The sequence below is a fragment of the Salmo salar genome, chromosome ssa13 (assembly GCF_905237065.1).
Source record: "Salmo salar chromosome ssa13, Ssal_v3.1, whole genome shotgun sequence".
Taxonomy (NCBI): domain Eukaryota; kingdom Metazoa; phylum Chordata; class Actinopteri; order Salmoniformes; family Salmonidae; genus Salmo; species Salmo salar.
Genome location: NC_059454.1, coordinates 57,070,819 through 57,092,499, shown reverse-complemented (window position 1 = coordinate 57,092,499; position 21,681 = coordinate 57,070,819). Strand labels below are relative to the sequence as shown.

The window sequence follows — 21,681 nt, the reverse complement described above, 5'->3', positions numbered from 1 at the left end:
TCCTGGAAGCCTGTTTTATGGCAGCATACTTTCTGGAGCAGGCTGAGTTTTTAATGCTCGTATAAATTGTAACATCCAATCCATGTCTCAGGCCGCCACGGCCATGCCAATATCCAGTCTGGGTATGGGGCCTGGGGTAGGGGGTGCAGGAGCTGGGTTACCCTGGCCATGAAGCTCCGTGCTGGGACTCTCCTGGTCACGACCTGGGTGGGGATGGTTTAAGAAGGTTAAGAAATCTGTTTGTGCATTAGCTAACTATGTCATGTTCATTGTCATACCAAACATATACACTGAGTGTACAAAACACTGAGTGTACAAATCCACTTCAATCAGTGTAGATGAAGTGGAAAAGACAGGTTAAAGAAGGATTGTTAAGCCTTGAGACAATTGAGACATGGATTGTGTATGTGTGCCATTCAGAGGGTGAATGGGCAAGACAAAAGATTTACGTTCCTTTGAACGGGGTATGGCAGTACAGTAGGTGCCAGCCGCACCGGTTTGAGTGTGTCAAGAACTGCAACGCTGCTGGATTTTTCACGCTGAACAGTTTCCTCTGTGTATCAAGAATGGTCCATCACCCAAAAGACATCCAGACAACTTGACACAAAACTGTGGGAAGCATTGGAGTCAACATGGGCCATCATTCCTGTGGAATGCTTTCAACTCCTTGTAGAGTCCATGCCCTAACAAATGGAAGCTGTTTTGAGGGCAAAAGGGAGTGCAACTCAATATTAGGAAGGTGTTCCTAATGTTTTGTACACTCAGTTGATGTTGTCATGCAGCCTACAGAGTGACAATAAAAGTCTGAAGTTGACGAAAAGCAGAGAGAGCGAGAGAGACAGGATAGAGACAGAGAGGGAGACAGAGAGATCCAGCGAGGGATTCAGTGAAGGACGTGCTGGAGAAATGTGTGGAAAACCTCACGGAGGAGAGGTGGCATGACATGACAGGCCTGCTGTCTGATATATCTACAGCGGAAAAGTCAGGCCTTTCCCAGCCCTAGCTCCAAGTCTTTCTCACATCTGTTACCCCGTACTGCTATTTGTGTGACAGGGTGTTTGGCTTACCTATCCTCTACAGCACAGTCTGTCACTCACCTAATCCTTCTTCAACAGTCTCCAACATTCCCCTTACCGAGAAACAACAGTACCTAATTTGAGCCATTTCAGAGGTGTAGTGAAACATGACAAGGAACTGGTGTTGGATCAGGTGGCCTGCCTGAGGTACATCAGCTTTCATACCAGCGACACGTTGTGACTCACTTTTTACGAGAGTGAACTCTGAACCAATTGGCGTTTTATAGCCAGTGCCGAAGTCTCTCTCCTGAGGTGAGAGCTTACTTGAAATGCTGAGGCATCCAGTATTTATGAAAAAGTGCAAGGGCCTGTGTTTCATTTATTCGGACTGGCAAGAGATTGTAAATCTTTCCGCACATAGGGCCGCAGGAAGGGCTCATGCTATTTACACAAGCATGGCCAATTTCTGTCCCTCCCTCCCTCTCTCTCTCTGGCTGTGTGAGAATGGTTGACACAAAACCTGTGCAAAGTAGAGCAAAATAGCTGGAGCCTTTAGCATCTCGTGCATTTCTTTTTAAAGATGCCCACATGCCTCCCTCTTTTTGTTAACGTGACTTGCCCTTTCTCTGTCCCTGTTCAGATCTGTCCACAGCCAAGAGGAAGTTTGCGGAGTCTCTCAATGAGTTTAAGTTCCAGTGCATAGGAGACGCAGAGACGGACGACGAGATATGTATCGGTGAGCTAGTAACGCCCTCCATCACATTCAGCTGTACCACACTCAACTGTCCTGCATGCTATTGTTGTGTATTAACAGTTACCACCCTCGACTGTAACCAACGGCTGCACTACATTCAGATCAACTGTAGTAGTGCTAATGCACTCCATTAGTCTGCACTCAGCTGTACACATTCTGGCCTAGCTGTCTTGTTCTACCTAATTGCACTTATAGTGCACCTAATTGGTACAGGAAGGCTGTTATAAACACAATTAGGCTCATTGGATGGAGTTGGATGAAATGTAATAACCTCGAATAAACTTGCCATTATGTTGAAAGTACATTCCTGGAATATTTTTCACAGTAGGAATTCAAAGTTATAAGTGACTTGAGGTCTACATTTGGAGAGTACTATTCTGTCAAGTGGAAATGTTGGAACAGGATTGTGGCATCTCAAGTGGAAACTCTGACCCAAAACAATGCAGTCATTCTTGGCTAGACCTAGAGCAGGGAAGGGAACAGGCAATAGCTTGCTAGTTGAAAACACACTATGGTCTAAAGCAAGCATGTAACCTAGGATTTCAAATTAAAAGCCTTGTTATGCAAGCAAGGGCACAAATGTGGAATGGTAGATTTTGTATGGAGCCAAATGATGACCACTGACTCATTATATATTGTTATCCTCTCTCTGTATTCCCTCTCTGCCCCTGTCTGTCTGTCTGGCTGGCCTGTTTATCTCTATCCATCTACAGCAAAGTCTCTACAGGAGTTTGCTGGAGTTTTGCAGAACCTGGAGGATGAGAGAACGCGGATGGTGAGTGTCAGATATATGCTGGAGCATGGGCTCACTGCTTTGGAATTCAAGTGTTGTATAACCAATAAGTGAAGGTTTGGCAGCAGGCCTATCTGTTTTTATACAGTATGTCAGTAGAGTGTCTTCCTGTCAGCTGTCTTGTGACTTTCTGTATCTCTCCTCAGATTGAGAATGCCGATGATGTGCTGATCATGCCACTGGAGCGGTTCAGGAAGGAGCAGATCAGTGCTGCCAAGGTAAGGAGATATTATGATTTGACTCCCCCATGCTGGGGTGGGGTATCCCCCTCTAAATGTCCCGATAATCCCTACTACTGGGTCATTGTGTGATTTTACAATCCCTTGTGGAGTATAAAGTGGATTATAGTCTTTTTTGGGTTATGTCGCCATCTCATAATCCCTCTTAAACCTTGAAAGACAAGGGACATTTGAACCTATCCGCTGCTACAGTACCAGATTTTTAAGAAATGCACTGATCACTCAAATATTAGCAGTTTCCCCCTCAGTCTGGCAGGTAACTGACTTTGTCCTGGTTGTTCTGGTTCCAGAAGTTACATTTGTGTAGGTCTAAAATGTATACACCACAAGGAATAGCATCCCTTTATTAAATCCCCATTGATGACAGCATTCAGAGCTCTCCCTATACTGTACCTCTGAGTCTAAACTGCTCTCTGCTCTGTCTGCCAGAGCTGACAGGCCTGTTGTGATAAGACACTGCCACCATCTGGTCAATACAGGTGTCACATAAAGGGCATCAGGATTTACTTGGTTGATTGTCAATGAAGAAATGTTAGTGAACTTTATTACGTATTGATATAACTCTTTCTGATTTTACCTCTCACCACATCATTATTTTGAAGTCTAAGTTAAAAGAATGTGTAGATTAATTAAATGTTTGAAGAATAATTTATTGTTCCAAAAAGGGATACTTGAACTCAAAGAGCCCACATTGGAACATGTTTGCAGTGTATAACAGACATGATATGGGTTAATTTATTATTAAGGGTTAGAGCAAATTGAAGGGTCCTTTGTTACTTACATTAGGATGCTCTGTAATGATGTGTTGTGCAGCTGTTGGTAGTCGTCCTTCTGTTCTGAGGAGGGTTGGTTCTACGTCCTGTGGAAACTGGCTGGCGATGAAAGGCCGGGTCATGCGACCGGGTGGACAGGGATCATGATGACATCAGTCAGTAGTAGGTGTGGACACAGTCAGTGCACCCCAGGGTGAGGAGTGCTGTACTGTATGTTACTGACACACCCTGCTCTATCTATCCGTCTGTCTGTGAGAGAGGCTGGGAGAGACACCTTGGTCTGTCTTGTCTGTCTGATTACAGTATGTGCGAGAGGCTGGGAGAGACATCCTGTTATGTCTGTCCGTCTGTCTGTCTAAAGTGCGGGTTTATAGTGCTCTATTGTTTTCCCACCAGCTGTGGGCTGTCTCTGTTGGCTTCAGCAGCACTAGAGGAGATGTGATTTCAACCTGCGTCTCACAATATTTTCCTCTAAATCTGTCTGTAAAGCTAAGCCCTGGACATACCAGAATACCCATGACTCGTTGGAAAGGATGTTCTATTGGAAGGCGGCAGTGATGATGCCGAAACAGAGCTCTATGTGTTATATAGAGGTTTCCCCTGAGAAAGAGGTCTTTTGACCTCAATGGGACATCCTCTTCAATAAAATGTCAATATTAATTGTACTATGTGGTGTCCAGGACTTGGAAACAAGGTGACTGTTGGTGACCTTTTGACTGTCTATCACAGGAAGCCAAGAAGAAATACGACAAAGAGACAGAGAAGTACTGTGCTGTCCTGGAGAAGCACCTAAGCCTATCAGCAAAGAAGAAAGAAGCACATCTTCATGAAGTAAGCATACATTGTTCCCCTTTCCCACAATCAAAATGGGCTAGAGTTGGCTAGTCATTACGTGTGTTTATGTTAAGATGCATGTGTTTGTGTATGTGTGTGTGTGTGTGTGTGTGTGTGTGTGTGTGTGTGTGTGTGTGTGTGTGTGTGTGTGTGTGTGTGTGTGTGTGTGTGTGTGTGTATGTGTGTGTGTATGTGTGTGTGTGTGTGTGTGTGTGTGTGTGTGTGTGTGCGCTGTAAGTCAGTTCAAACAGAGTCAGAATCACGTTTATTGTCCTACAAGAGGAAAATCTTGTCACAGCTCACACATAGATACTTAAAACAAATATGAAACATGGAAGAAACAAGCAACAGCCAGTCAGGAATAGTCTCCCCTCTCTCCCCCCCCGTCCATGGGAGAAATGACATGGAATTGTTCTCTATGGTGATAGCCCTCGGAATGAAACTCCTCCCGAAACGCACAGTGCGCCTCAGAGTTGTCCGGTATCTCACACCTAAATGGGAGGAGATCAAAGCAAAGTTGAAGTGGGTGGAGATAATGTGGCGGGCTTTGTGGTGTATAGCACGACCATTCAGATGGGAGAGCAAACAGCGTTACTTCACTGAGTGTTTCACCTGAAAGTCATTTAAAACAGCACCCCATCATTTTGTGTGTGGTGCAGGCAGACAGTCAGGTGGACCACGTGCGGCAGCATTTCTACGAGGTGTCTCTGGAGTACGTGTTCAAGGTGCAGGAGGTCCAGGAGAGGAAGATGTTTGACTTCGTAGAGCCGGTGAGTGAGCATGTCAATCTCGCTGTCTATACTGTTTAGGGTTGCAAAATTCCATGAACTTTCCTAAACTTCCAAGGTTTTCCAGAAATCCTGGTAGGAAGTCTCCCGATTTCCTGCTTATTCCCTCCTGATTCAGGTAATCTTCCAACCAGGATTTTTGGAAAATCTGGGAATTTTGGGACGGTTACTGGAGTTTTGCAACCCTAATACTGTTACTGTACTCTATACACCTTACATGCTTAGTCATCTCTCCATGACACTGTCTACAGAATAAATATAGCTGACAACAAGTACCTTTCAAATCAAATTACAGTAGATTAGGTTGATGGAATTGAATTACGTTTCTCAACCACGTTTCCTTTCCGTTTCGTCCTTTGTATCAATTCTAGTTGCTGGCATTTCTTCAAGGGCTGTTTACTTACTATCACCATGGGTACGAGTTGGCCAAAGACTTCAACCACTTCAAGACAGACCTCACTATCAGCATTCAGAATGTAAGATACATATCAATGCCATACATTACAGCCATTAGGTGCTGGTGAGATATAATATTTTGCCACACCAAAGACATTTCAAGGCTGGGCTGGGCGGTATATTGTATTTTACTATATACCCGTATTGATGCATGGACCGGTTTGGGTTTTTACTTTACCTTCAATAACGGTATTTCAATGTTTGGTTTGTTAAATGTGATACGCAGCTCCGCACATGTTATGTCAGTTTTTATAGTTTACTCCGTTTGCTATTTGAGTTGTCTTTCTCCCTCCTCCTGCTGTATGCCTCTTCCTACACCAAGCCCTGCCGCCTGTCACTCAAGGAGAGAGCAGTTGTTCGACCACAGAGTTGCAAACACTTTCTTGCCGCGGTCTGCATGGGAAGATAGATGCAACAAGATGTTGGTGTAAACAATGCTGCTTTCCACAAGCGTTCTACAATTACACTATTAGTTTGTGTATCTTACTGTTTGCAAACTACAGTCTGCTAGTTCATCTTTTCTTAGCAAGTTGTGGCTAAAATACATCTGGTTAGCCGCTAATGCTAAACACTAGTTAGCAAGCTTGCTAAATGTACTAAGAGTCAGAGCAAATGTAGATAGCTAATAAATACAGCCTGGTACTAATGCTGGTCTAGGCCTAGATAAGAATGTTGTTTGTGCAACTGTATCTTAAATCAGAGAGGAATAGGTGAAACATGAATATGTTAGCTATGTTTTATTTGTATTTATTATGGACCCCCATTAACTGCTGCCAAGGAGCAGCTACTCTTCTTGGGGTTCAGACACATTAAGGCACATCACAAAATAAATAAACAAAAAACAAAATAAAACAGTACATCACATAACATCACCACACCACTACATATCCACAACACAAAATGTACAATACCATACAACAATATTAAAATGTGTTTCTGTGCCTGTGTGTTTTGGCAAGTCGGTTAGGACATCTACTTTGTGGATGACAAGTCATTTTTCCAACAATTGTTTACAGACAGATTATTTCACTTATAATTCACTGTATCACAATTCCAGTGGGTCAGAAGTTTACATACACTAACTTGACTGTACCTATTTCAAGGCCTACCTTCAAACTCAGTGCCTCTTTGCTTAACATCAAAGGAAAATCAAAAGAAATCAGCCAAGACCTCAGCAAAAAATTGTAGACCTTCACAAGTCTGATTCAACCTTGGGAGGAATTTCCAAATGCCTGAAGGTACCACGTTCATCTGTACAAACAATAGTACGCATGTATAAACACCATGGGACCACGCAGCCGTCATAACGCTCAGGAAGGACACCCGGAGGAAACAGGTACAAAAGTATCTATATCCACAGTCAAACGAGTCCTATATCGAAAGGCCGCTCATCAAGGAAGAAGCCAATTCTCCAAAACCGCCATAAAAAAGCCAGACTACGGTTTGCAACAGCACATGGGGACCACGCTCGTAATTTTTGGAGAAATGTCCTCTGGTCTGATGTCATAATGACCATCGTTATGTTTGGAGGAAAAAGGGGGAAGCTTGCAAGCCGAAGAACACCATCCCAACCTTGAAGCACGGGGTGGCAGCATCATGCTGTGGGGGTGCTTTGCTGCAGGAGGGAATGGTGCACTTGACAAAATAGATGGCATCATGAGGGAGGAAAATTTTGTGGATATATTGAAGCAACATCTCAAGATATTAGTCAGGAAGTTAAAGCTTGGTTGCAAATGGTCTTCCAAATGGACAATGACCCAAAACATACTTCCAAAGTTGTGGCAAAATGGCTTAAGGACAACAAAGTCAAGGTATTAGAGTGGCCATCACAAAGCCCTGACCTCAATCCCATAGAAAATTTGTGGGCAGAACTGAAAAAGCTGTTAAGCCTTTTACCTAGACTTGGAGCTCCGGAACCGCTTGCTGTGCAGTAGCAGAGAGAACAGTCTATGACTAGGGTGGCTGGAGTCTTTGACAATTTTTAGGGCCTTCCTCTGACACCGCCTGGTGTAGAGGTCCTGGATGGCAGGAAGCTTGGCCCCAGTGATTGGTACTGGGCTGTACGCACTATCCTCTGTAGTGCCTTGCGTTCAGAGGCTGAGCAGTTGCCGTACCAGGTAGTGATGCAACCAGTCAGGATGCTCTCGATGGTGCAGCTGTAGAACTTTTTGAGGATCTGAGGACCCAGGGCAAATCTTTTCAGTCTGCTGAGGGGGAATAGGCTTTGTCATGCCCTCTTCCCGACTGTCTTGGTGTGTTTGGACCATGATAATTTGTTGGTGATGTGGACATCAAGGAACTTGAAGCTCTCAACCTGCTCCATTACAGCCCTGTCGATGAGAATGTGGGCGTGCTCGGCCCTCCTTTTCCTGTAGTTCACAATAACCTCCTTTGTCTTGATCACGTTGAGGGAGAGGTTGTTATCCTGGCACCACATGGCCAGGTCTCTGACCTCCTCCCTGTAGACTGTCTCATCATTGTCAGTGATCAGGCCTACCACTGTTTTGTTGTTGGCAAACTTAATGATGGTGTTGGAGTTGTGCCGTGCCAGGAGGGGACTGAGCACGCACTCCTGAGCGGCCCCCGTGTTGAGAATCAGTGTGGCAGATGTGTTGCTACCTATCCTTACCACCTGGGGGCGGCCCGTCAGAAAGTCCAGGATCCAGTTGCAGTGGTAGGTGTTTAGTCCCAGGTTCCTTCGATTAGTGATGAGCTTTGAGGGCGCAATGGTGTTGAACGCTGAGCTGTAGTCAATGAATAGTATTCTCACATAGGTGTTCCTTTTGACCAGGTGGGAAAGGGCAGTGTGGAGTGCAATGGAGCTGGCATCATCTGTGGATCTGTTGGGGTGGTATGCAAATTGGAGTGGGTCTAGGGTTTCTGGGATAATGGTGTTGAAGTGAGCCATGACCAGCCTTTCAAAGCACTTCATGGCTACAGACGTGAGTGCTACGGGTCGGTAGTCATTTAAGCAGGTTACCTTAGTGTTCTTGGGCACAGGGACTATGGTGCTTTGCTTGAAACATGTTGGTATTTCAGACTCAGTCAGGGACAAGTTGAAAAAGTATTTTGAAGACACTTGCCAGTTGGTACGCGCATACTCGAAGTACACCTCCTGGTAATCTGTCTGGCCCTGCGGCCTTGTGAATGTTGACCTGTTTAAAGGTCTTACTCACTGTGATCACACTGTCGTCCGGAACAGCTGATGCTCTCATGCATGCTTCAGTGTTGCTTGCCTCGAAGTGAGCATAGCAGTAATTTAGCTCATCTGGTAGGCTCGACTCACTGGGCAGCTCTCGGCTGTGCTTCCCTTTGTAGTCTGTAATAGTTTGCAAACACTGCCACATCCGACGAGCGTCGGAGCCGGTGTAGTACGATTCAATCTTAGTCCTGTATTGACGCTTTACCTGTTTGATGGTTCGTCGGACGGCATAGTGGGATTTCTTATACGCTTCCCGGTTAGAGTCCCACTCCTTGAAAGCGGCAGCTCTACCCTTTAACTCAGTGCGGATGTTGCCCGTGATCCATAGCTTTTGGTTGGGGTATGTACATACAGTCACTGTGGGGATGATGTCATCGATGCATTTATTGATGAAGCCAATGACTGATGTGGTGTACTCCTCAATGCCATCGGAAGAATCCCAGAACATATTCCAGTCTGTGTTAGAAAAACAATCCTGTAGTTTAGCATCTGCGTCATCTGACCACTTCTTTATTGACCGAGTCACTGGTGCTTCCTGCTTTAGTTTTTTCTTGTAGGCAGGTTTGGTCAGATTTGCCAAATGGAGTCAGAGGGAGAGCGTTGTACGTGTGCGTCTCTGTGTGTGGAGTAAAGTTGATCTAAAAAAAATGTTTTCCCTCTGGTTGCACATTTAACATGCTAGTAGAAATTAGGTAAAATGGATTTAAGTTTCCCTGCATTCAATTCCCCGGCTACTGTTTGCTTATGGCCTTATACAGCTCATTGGGTGCGGTCTTAGTGCCAGCATCGTTTTGTGGTGGTAAATAAACAGCTACGAAGAATATAGATGAAAACTCTCTTAGTAAATAGTGTGGTTTACAGCTTATCATGAGATACTCTACCTCAGGTGAACAAAACCTTGAGTCTTCCTTACTATTAGATTTCGTGCACCAGCTGTTGTTTACAAATATACACAGACCGCCACCCATTGTCTTACCGGATGCGGCTGTTCTATCTTGCCGATGCAGCGTAAACCCCGCCAGCTGTATGTTATTCATGTTGTCGTTCAGCTACGACTCGGTGAAAGATAAGATATTACAGTTTTCACTGTCCCGTTGGTAGGATATCCGTGATCGTAGTTCGTCTATTTTGTTATCCAATGAATGTACATTGGCTAATAGGACTGATGGTAGAGGCAGATTACGTACTCACATTCGGATCCTTGCTAGGCACCCCAACCTACGTCCCCGATATTGCCGTCTCTTGCTCATGCAAATCACAGGGCTTTGGGCCTTGTCGGGTGTCTGAAGTAAATCCTTTGCGTCCGACTCGTTAAAGAAAATATCTTCATCCAGTACGAGGTGAGTAATCGCTGCCCTGATATCCAGAAGCTCCTTTCGGTCATAAGAGACGGTGGCAGAAACATTATGTGCAAAATAAGTTACAAATAACGCAACAAAAGAAACACACACAATAGCACAATTGTGGTTGCGCCAAGCAGTTTGGTTTCCTCAACTTGCTCAATTTCCACATTCATTAAAATATTTAGTTGAGGTTTAGGGAATGGTTTGTCCCAAATACAAAGCTTTTAGTTTTTTAAATATTTAGTACGAGCTTATTACTTGTCACCCATTTTAAATCCGACTGCAGCTCTTTGTTAACCCTTTGACGGGTACGATCACATATTTGTGATCATTGTTGAGTGGTCCCTGCTGTGTACCATCGCAAATCTGTGATTGGAACAGTAGCAACAGAACATATGATGCAACAAATGCATCTAAACAGCATTGTTGTCACAAAAGCATCTAAACAGTGTTTTGTACCGATGGGAAATAAAGGTCTTCATAATTTTTTCGTAAATTTCACCTTTTATTGTAAAAGATAAATGAACTTTATCATCCAAACATCACAAAGAACACTTCCACAGCTTAACCTCTATGGGCTAGTCCCACTCTATTCAACAGCCAGTGGAATCGCGTGGCGCGAAATACAAATACCTCAAAAATGCAATAATTTCAATATTTCAAACATACGACTATTTTACACCATTTGAAAGATAAGGCTCTCGTTAATCTAACCACATTGTCCGATTTCAAAAAAGCTTTACAGCGAAAGCAAAACATTAGATTATGTTAGGAGAGTACATAGACACAAATAACACAGCCATTTTTGAAGCAAGCATATATGTCACAAAAACCCAAAACACAGCTAAATGCAGCACTAACCTTTGATGATCTTCATCAGATGACACTCCTAGGACATTATGTTATACAATACATGCATGTTTTGTTCAATCAAGTTCATATTTATATCAAAAACCAGCTTTTTACATTAGCATGTGATGTTCAGAACTAGCATTCCCATCCAAAACTTCCGGTGAATTTACTAAATTACTCATGATAAACGTTGACAAAATACATAAATTATTTTAAGAATTATAGATACAGAACTCCTTTATGCAATCGCTATGTCAAATTTTAAAATAGCTTTTCGGCGAAAGCACATTTTGCAACATTCTGAGTACATAACTCAGCCATCACGGCTAGCTAATTTGACACCCGCCAAGTTCGGGGGTCACTAAACTCAGAATTACTATTAGAAAAATTGGATTACCTTTGCTGTTCTTCGTCAGAATGCACTCCCAGGACTGCTACTTCCACAACAAATGTTGTTTTTGTTCCAAATAATCCATAGTTATGTGCAAATACCCCCGTTTTGTTTGTGCGTTCAGGTCACTATCCAAAGGGTAACGCGCGAGCGCATTTTGAGACAAAAAAAATTCAAAATGTTCCTTTACCGTACTTAGAAGCATGTCAAACGCTGTTTAAAATACATTTTTATGGTATTTTTCTCGTAAAATAGCGATATTATTCCAACCGGACAATGCTGTATTCATTCAAAAAAAAGAAGAGAAAAAATGGCGAGGTCTCGCATCTCCAATCTCTCTGTCACCAGGCAGTCCACTGACAAACTCTGCTGCTGTTATCTGCCCAGAGACAGGCGATGCGTCAATCCGCTTTCTGAACGCTTTAGAGAGCCAATGGAAGCCTTAGAAAGTGCCACATAACGCCATGGGCACTGTAGTTTCGATAGAGAAGCAAAGGGAGAACTACAAAATCGCAGACAGACCACTTCCTGCTTGGAATTTTCTCAGGTTTTTGCCTGCCATATGAGTTCTGTTATACTCACAGACACCATTCAAACAGTTTTAGAAACTTCAGAGTGTTTTCTATCCAAATCTACTAATAATATGGATATTCTCGTTTCTGGGAAAGAGCGTTTAAATCGGGTACGTTTTTTATCCGGCCGTGACAATACTGCCCTTTAGCCCAGACAGGTTAACTCATTCAATAAACCAGAATAAATAACAGGTTGCGCTGACAAAAAAACAAAACAAGTTAGCGACCTAACAGTTAGACTTGTTTACAATGTACCACATCTCTGGTGCGCACAAGGGAGAAATGTAATATTGTTTAGAAAAGAGACGCATATCAGCTAAGCTAACAGCAGCTAAATTCTTTATGATGGCAGCCATGTTTGTTTATGTTTGACAAGCGAAACTCCCTAATCCCAGAATGCTATTTGCTATAAGACCCAAATAAACAAAGCCAAAATCAAAGATGGGTGCGCCCATTGCCTGAAAAATATTAACTTAGTTTGCCCACTTTTCAGCATATTACAAATCTTCAATGTACTTGTTACAGTGTATACAAGTACCGGAGCACATTACTTGACAAGTCGTTTACAGTTTTTGACAGATCCCACAGATCATCAAACCAAATAGGGATGAAACCATTTTAGGGGGGGTTTGTGGGGGGGTTTTCAAGTCCATGGGGTATAGAAATGGGGGAAGGTATCGTGGGGGGATATGATGCAGGAAATATTACTATGATGGGGGATTTATCAATAAATGTGGTGCAAACACAGGATAAGTTTACAGTTGAAGTCGGAGGGTTTACATACACCTTAGCCAAATACATTTAAACTCAGTTTTTCACAATTCCTGACATTTAATCCTAGTAAAAAGTCCCTGTTTTAGGTCAGTTAGGATCATCACTTTATTTTAAATAGGGCTGCTGCCCTATATACATAGACACGGAATCACTTGCCACTTTAATAATGGAACACTAGTCACTTTAATGATACTTACATACTGCTTTACTCATTTCATATGTACAGTTGAAGTCGGAAGTTTACATACACCTTAGCCAAATACATTTAAAATAAGTTTTTCACAATTGCTGACATTTAATCTTAGTACAATTATAGTCTTAGGTCAGTTAGGATCACCACTTTATTTTAAGAATGTGAAATGTCAGAATAATAGTAGAGAGAATTATTTATTTCAGCTTTTATTTCTTTCATCACATTCCCAGTGGGTCAGAAGTTTACATGCTACCAAATACTAATTGAGTGTATTGCCTTTAAATTGTTTAACTTGGGTGAAACGTTTCGGGTAGCCTTCCAAAAGCTTCCCACAATAAGTTAGGTGAATTTTGGCCCATTCCTCCTGACAGAGCTGGTGTAACTCAGTCAGGTTTGTAGGCCTCCTTGCTCGCACACACTTTTTCAGTTCTGCCCACACATTTTCTATGGGTTTGTGATGGCCACTCCAATACCTTGACTTTGTTGTCCTTAAGCCATTTTGCCACAACTTTAGAAGTATGCTTGGGGTCATTGTCCATTTGGAAGACCCATTTGCGACCAAGCTTCAACTTCCTGACTGATGTCTTGAGATGTTGCTTCAATATATCCACATACTTTTCCTCCCTCATGATGCCATCTATTTTGTGAAGTGCACCAGTCCCTCCTGCAGCAAAGCACCCCCACAACATGATGCTGCCACCTTCGTGCATCACGGTTGGGATGGTGTTCTTCGGCTTGCAAGCCTCAGGTTATGTCGATATAGGACTTGTTTTACTGTGGATATAGATAATTTTGTACCTGTTTCCTCCAGTGTCTTCACAAGGTCCTTTGCTGTTGTTCTGGGATTGATTTGCACTTTTTGCACCAAAGTACATTAATCTCTAGGAGACAGAACGTGTCTCCTTCCTGAGCGGTGTGACGGCTGTGTGGTCCCATGGTGTTTATATTTGCGTACTATTGTTTGTACAGATGAACGTGGTACCTTCATGCATTTGGAAATTGCTCCCAAGGATGAACCAGATGTGTGGAAGTTTACTTTTTTTTTCTGAGGTCTTGGCTGATTTATTTTGATTTTCCCATGATGGCAAGCAAAGAGGCACTGAGTTTGAAGGTAGGCCTTGAAATACATCCACAGGTACTCCTCCAATTGACTCAAATTATGTCAATTAGCCTGTCAGAAGCTTCTAAAGCCATGATATCATTTTCTGGAATTTTCCAAGCTGTTTAAAGGCACAGTCAACTTAGTGTATGTAAACTTCTGACCCACTGGAATTGTGATACAGTGAATTATAAGTGAAATAATCTGTCTGTAAACAATTGCTGGAAAAATTACTTGTGTCATGCACAAAGTAGATGTCCTAACCGACTTGCCAAAACTATAGTTTGTTAACATGAAATTTGTGAAGTTTTAATGACTCCAACCTAAGTTATGTAAACTTCCGACTTCAACTGTATATTCTAAATAAAAATACAACCCTTGGAAAGGGGGGGTCTAAGCTGGCAACCCTGAGGTACCATAGTTACAATCTGATGCCGCGTTCAAAACAACTGGGAACTCGGAAATGTCCAACTTCAGACTTAAGTGCGTTCAAGACAACTGGGAATTCGGAAAAAACAAGCTCTGACTGGGACAAATCATTTTGAATGGTTATCCAACTCAGAACTCCAACTCGGCAACTTGGACCTCTTTCTAGAGCTCTGACTTTCCAACCTGAAGATCACGGACATCGTGATTTGACCTTGTATTTTTCAAAGTTCCCAGTTGTCTTGAAAGCACCTTCAGTCAGTCAAGGGAACTATCCCTTCACCTAATTTTTTATAACATCTTTGGTCTGACAGACCAGAATGTATTGAATGATGTAAACAAACATGGTGCCACACATAGCTGGCAAATAGCTTAGCATTAGCTCATCATAATCAGTGCAGTCTTCAAAAACGTATTTTACACACATCATGTTTCCATTACAATATATGCAAGAATTGGAATGTATGATTTGTCACCAGTACATGAAAACGTGAAAAAAACTGTAAATACATTATGCTCCATAAAGATATACGGTATGCTACAGTAGAAACAACAACACGATATACAGAAAATAAGGCATTTACTTTGATAGGAACGGACACATTACCAAAGTTATTATTTTTAAGGAAAATAACAATGAAGGCAATGCAGGCGCCAGACAGAAAATGTGTTCTGACTAGAGATGCACATTGTCTTCATACTTGATCTGGGGAAACACTGGGGAAGTGCTTGGGCTTGGCCAGCTCAATAAAGCCTCAAACATAAATTGTCTGCAACAGTGAAATGGGCTACTTCTTATGTGAATTAATGAGGAGACGGAACACAGATCAATTCGAACTGTTGTTCGAAAATAATTTTAAATTGACCAGTTTAAACATAGCTTATAGATAATTAGCAGGCAGCGTGCCCTGGTTTGAGGGCAGCACGGGTTAACTGTCCTGTTGCGTAACAATCACATTTTGGAACAGTGAGTGCATTCTGACAGCACACACATAAAACAGCTGACTGTACGGTGACCGTTAGAGACATTTGGAATTCCCACGTGAAAAGGTTATGTTGCAGTGATTTCACTTGCTGTGGTAGCTGATGTGTATAATGTTGAGTCATGGCGTACATACAGTTCATTCGGAAAGTATTCAGACCCATTTACTTTTTTCACATTTTGTTACGTTATAGCCTTATTCCAAAATAAATCGTCATCAATCTACACACAATACCCCATAATGACAAAGACAAAACAGGTTTTTAGAAATGTTAGCAAATTTCTTAAAAATAGAAAACACATACCTTATTTATATAAGTATTCAGACCCTTTGCTATGAGACTCAAAATTGAGCTCAGGTGCATCCTGTTTCCATTGATCATCCTTGAGAGGTTTCTACAACTTGATTGGAGTCCACGTGTGGTTAATTGAATTGATTGAATTGACATGATTTGGAAAGGCACACACCTGTCTATATAAGGTCCCACAGTTGACAGTGCATGTCAGAGCAAAAACCAAGCCATGAGGTTGCAGGAATTGTCCGTAGAGCTCGGAGACAGGATTGTGTCGAAGCACAGATCTGGGGAAAGGTTACCAAAATATGTCTGCAGCATTGAAGGTCCCCAAGAACACAAATCAAATCAAATGTTATGTCACATGCGCCGAATACAACAGGTGTAGAACTTACCGTGAAACGCTTACCTACAAGCCCTTAACCAACAATGCAGTTCAAGAAATAGAGTTAATAAAATATTTGCTAAATAATCTAAAGTAAAAAAATCTAATCAATCAAAAAGTAACATAATACATTTCCATAACAATAACAAGGCTATATACAGGGGGTACCGGTACCGAGTCAATGTGCGGGGGTACAGGTTAATCGAGGTAATTTGTAGAGTGACTATGCATAGATAATAAACAGCGAGTAGCAACAGTGTAAAAACAAAGACGGGGGTTCAATGTAAATAGTCCGGGTGGCCTTCATAATTCTTAAATGGAAGAAGTTTGGAACCACCAAGACTCTTCCTAGAGCTGGCCGCCCAGCCAAGCTGAGCAATCGGGGGAGAAGGGACTTGGTCAGGGAGGTGACCAAGAACCCGATGGTCACCCTGACAGAGCTCCAGAGTTCCTCTGTGGAGATGGGAGAATCTTCCAGAAGGACAATCATCTCTGCAGCACTCCACCAATCAGGCCTTTATGGTAGAGTGGCCAGGCAGAAGCCACTCCTCAGTAAAAGGCACATGACAGCCTGCTTGGAGTTTGCCAAAAGGCACCTAAAGAACACTCAGACCATGAGAAACAAGATTCTCTGGTCTGAAACCAAGATTCAACTCTTTGGCCTGAATACCAAGCATCACGTCTGGAGGAAACCTGCCACCATCCTTACTGTGAAGCATGGTGGTGGCAGCATCATGCTGTGGGGATGTTTTTCAGCGGCAGGGACTGGGAGACTAGTCAGGATCGAGGGAAAGATGAACAGAGTAAAGTACACAAACTCCCCAAATACAGGTGAGCCAAGCTTGTAGCATCATACCCAAGAAGACTCTAGGCTGTAATCGCTTCCAAAGGTGCTTGAACAAAGTACTGAGTAAAGGGTCTGAATACTTATGTAAATGTGATATTTCAGGTTTTTTTATATAAAGATTTTGCAAACATTTCTAAAAAACCTTTCTTTGCTTCATCACTATGGGGTATATATTTAATCAATTTTAGAATAAGGCTGTTATGCAACAAAATGTGGAAAAAGTCAAGCGGGCTGAATAACTTCCGAATGCACTGTAGGTACACAGGCTTTACTCAGTGCCAGTGGCAGGTCATTAGTTAATATTTTAAACAGTAAGCAGCCAAGACAACTTCCCTGAGGAATTCCCAACTCTACCTGGATTTTGTTGGAGAGGCTTCCATTGAAGAGCCCCCTCTGTTTTATATTAGACAGGTAACTCTCAATCAACAATATAGCAGGGTATGTGAAGCCATAACACATACGTTTTTCCAGCAGCAAATTATGATCGGTCTAACAAAACAGCTTCTTATTATCAATTTCCTTCAGCTAATTTCTTTTCAGTCATTTGTTTACTATGAAATATAATTGTGTCTGGTCAAACACATTTTTTCCCAAAGGTTTACTAAGGATTGGTAGCAGGCTGATTGGTTGGCTGTTTGAGCCAGTAAAGGGTGCTTTGCTTTTCTTAGGTAGCGGAATGACTTTTTCTCCCTCCAGGCCTGAGAGCACACACTTTCCTGTAGATTTAGATTGGAGAGATATAGTCTGTTGTCATCCGCAGTAATTTTCCATCCAAGTTGTCAGACCCAGATGGCTTGTCATTGTTGATAGACAACAATAATTATTTCACCTCTTTAACACTCACTTTACAGAATTCAAAATGACAATGCTTGTCTTTCATAATTTGGTCAGTTATGAATGGATAAGTAAGTTTAGAGTTTGTTGTTGTTATGACATGCCTAAGTTTGCTAATCTCTCACTAATTAGGGTCCCCTGGAAACATTGGCCAACACTTTGGTTCCTACCCTGTCAATAATTCCTCCCTGGCTTATTCATTCATTGTCATGTCAAACAACAATGCATTCAATGTGCTGCCACTTTATTTGAACTATAGAATTAGAATAATCATTTTATTTCCATGATTCCAACAGTTCAGCTTTTAACTAGGCCTAGATGTTTTGCCCATATCATGCATCTCTGCGTGGCACAGTGTGGAAATTATTACAAAAGTACAGGAAATACAGAAGTGGTAGAAAATGCTGAAAATGTATTTAGTTGGAACAGTATAAAACCATCAAAATTGAGAAAGCCCAATTACAATCAATTATAATGTTTGTTTTGCCACTCTAGGGTCATGAACTACTCATAAAGCATATTTAGAACTTTTATTATTAAAAAACATAAAATACCATAATAAATGTGATAAATATTGTGATATAAGGTTTTGACCTAGCCCTAACACACTGACTGCAGACAACGGTGAATTGCACAGAATGCAGGGTGTTAGGATGTTTCCATCAGTGTCTGTCTCCTTTCCTGCCCCGTTCAGACGCGGAACCGTTTTGAAAGCACACGGTCTGAGGTGGAGTGTCTGATGAGGAAGATGAAGGAGAACCCCCATGAGCACAAGAGTATCAGCCATGACACCATGGAGGGATACCTGTTTGTACAGGAGAAACGTGAGTGTCCCATCCTGCTATCTCTCTCTCTCTCTCTCTCTCTCTCTCTCTCTCTCTCTCTCTCTCTCTCATGCTGCAATAGGATACAATTTCACTACTCAGTGATTTATTTTTACCACTTAGAAAAGCATGGTGGCGGTAACGTCACGACTATCGCTTTAGTCACACCAATGTTGTTTAGACACCAGTGTTGTTTGAAATAGATTTCAATTTCCCCATAGAAACAACAAGAGTAATTGTATTCAGGATGAGAATATCATGCTCTTAGAGGTGACGGGGGACCCAGCGTGTGCAATAACCATGGTAACCCACAAAATGTGTTCAATACTCCCCCCTCTCTGCTTCTCAATCTGTTCCTCTCTCTTCCCTCTCTCAGGCTCTTTCGTGTCAACCTGGGTCAAGCACTACTGCACCTACCATCGAGAGCCCAAACGAGTCACCATGGTCCTGTTCGACCAGAAGTCTGGTGGCAAAGTGGTGAGTTGACTCAGAGAGGAAGAGGTAAAGCCAGAGGCATAACTGGGCCCAAAATCTGTCTTTTCCAGCAGCAAGGAGTTTTTGTATGGAGGTCAATGAGAGAGTGTCGAATTTGGTTAACAAAAAAATGTAACGGCTTGATTGCTACGTATAGCTTTATTTGATCAAATAGAAGCTTCATAATGCTTAGTTTGTCAGGAGTGTACTGATATAAGTAGGACACGTGACAACATTGAGATAAAACACTTGTTGTTCACACTCGTATCGGCACACTCATTGTCTAGAATGGTCCCACCTGATCTTGCCTCCTCCTGACTAAATGTATCCGCTATTATTTATTATAACCGACAATAACTTTTGAACATCAGATCGGCAATTAGTTACCTCAATCCCAGCTTCAACTTCGACTCATCTGCCCTGGGCTCTTTCTGTAATTCCAATTCCGGCGTTACAGAGGCAAGAGAGGGGGAGTCCTGGCGAGATTAAGGTGAAGGGAAATTCCGGACACCTCTTCCCTCCATTCTATTGGCCACTTAATAATAAGATGGATGACCTCCGATCGCGGATTTGCTACCAACGGGACTCTTGTCACTTCAATATTCTCTGCTTTTCTGAAACATGGCTTTCGAGCAAGATACCCCCCATGGCTATCCAACTTGATGGATTCTCCATTCACCAAGCGGAGAGGACATTGGAGTCAGAGAAATTGAGAGGGGGAGGGATTTGCCTCTTCATCAACAACAAATGGTGTGCTGACTCAAGCGCAGTGAAAGTCTCAACCTATTGTTCACCCGTCTTGGAATACCTGATGGTCAAATTCCGACCCTTCTACCTCCCGAGGGAGTTTTCAGCTGTTATCGTGACTGTTGTATACATTCCACCTAAGGACAAGAAAAATAACAAGCTAGCACTTAACAAAATTCTCAGAGCAGACTCAGAACAGCTGACAGGCATATTCACGGTAATTTTCAACATCTCCTTGTCCCAGTCTGTAATCCGCACATGTTTTAAGATGACCACCATCATTCCTGTCCCCTGAGAACTCCAAGGCTTCATGTTATAATGAGTACATCCCTGTAGCACACATCTGTAATCATGAAGTGGTTTGAAAGTCTGGTTATGGCACACATCATCCCAGACACCCTAGACCCACTCCAATTTGCATCCTGCCCCAACAGATCCATAGACGACGCAATCTCAATTACACTCCACACTGCCCTCACCCACCTAGATAAGAGGAATACCTATGTGAAATGCTGTTCGTTGACCACAGCTCAGCGTTAAACACCATTGTCCCCTTCAAGCTCATCACCAAGCTTAGGACCCTGGGACTGAACACCTCCCTCTGCAACTGGATCCTGGACTTCCTGACGGGCCGCCCCAAGGTGGTGTGGTGAGGGTAGGCAACATCATCTCCACCACTCTGACTCTCAACACGGGGGCCCCACAGGGGTGTGTGTTTAGTCCCCCTCAGGAGGCTGAAAAGGTGGGCCCTCAAATCCTCACAAAGTTCTACAGTTGCACCATTGAGAGCATCTTGACTGGCTACATTACTGCTTGGTATGGCAACAGGACCGCCATCAATCACATAGCGCTACAGAGGGTAGTGCGGACCTCCCAGTACATCACTGGGTCCGAGCTCCCTGCCATCCAGGACCTCTATATCAGGCGGTGTGAAAGGAAGCCCCGGAAAATTAGTCTCCAGCCACCCAAGCCATAGACTGTTCTCTCTGCTTCCGCATGGCAAGCGGTACAGGTGCATCAAGCTTGACACCAACAGGCTCCTGAACAGCTTCTATCCCCAAGCTATAAGACTGCTAAATAGCTAAATCTGAGTTGACCCTTGTACTTTTTGTTGTTGTTGCACTGTCTCTATGCACACTCACAGGAATCTAAACACTCACGCACACTGACATTCCAACACTCACTTCATTTGCTCACACACACATAACATGCACTCACATTTCTAATTACTCTACACATACGCACACACGCACGCACACACACACACACATATTCATCATATACGCTGCTGCTGCTACTCTGTTTATCATATATCCTGATGCCTCGTCACCTTAGCCCTATACATACACTACATGAAAGTATGTGGACACCTGCTCGTCGAACATGTCATTCCAAAATCATGGGCATTAATATGGAGTTAGTTCCCCTTTGGTGCTATAACATCCTCCACTCTTCTAGGAAGGCTTTCCACTAGATGTTGGAACATTGCTGGGGGACTTGCTTCCATTCTGCCACAGAGCATTAGTGAAGTCGGGCACTGATGTTGGGTGATTAGGCCTGGCTCGCAGTTGGCGTTCCAATTCATCCAAAAGGTGTTCGATGGGGTTGAGGCCAGGGCTCTGTGCAGGCCAGTCAAGTTCTTCCACACAGATCTCGACAAACCATTTTTGTATGTACCTCGCTTTGTGCACGGGGGCATTGTCATGCTGAAACATTAAAGGGCCTTCCCCAAACTGTTACCACAAAGTTCGAAGCACAGAATTGTCTAGAATGTCATTGAATGCTGTAGC

General features: G+C 42.9%; 1 protein-coding gene across 3 annotated transcripts in view; it reads left to right on the top strand.

Annotated features, from left to right (window-relative positions):
* The window catches only part of LOC106567493 (rho GTPase-activating protein 26), a 117,981-nt gene that overhangs the window by 54,584 nt on the left and 41,716 nt on the right, over positions 1-21,681 (top strand). For all 3 annotated transcript variants that reach the window (XM_045693395.1, XM_014136787.2, XM_014136786.2), the window contains exons 2-9: positions 1,657-1,752; positions 2,484-2,545; positions 2,710-2,781; positions 4,305-4,406; positions 5,069-5,179; positions 5,569-5,673; positions 18,541-18,670; positions 19,047-19,147. In XM_045693395.1, the coding sequence (XP_045549351.1) occupies positions 1,657-1,752; positions 2,484-2,545; positions 2,710-2,781; positions 4,305-4,406; positions 5,069-5,179; positions 5,569-5,673; positions 18,541-18,670; positions 19,047-19,147 (779 nt within the window). The remainder of the gene's footprint in view (positions 1-1,656; positions 1,753-2,483; positions 2,546-2,709; positions 2,782-4,304; positions 4,407-5,068; positions 5,180-5,568; positions 5,674-18,540; positions 18,671-19,046; positions 19,148-21,681) is intronic.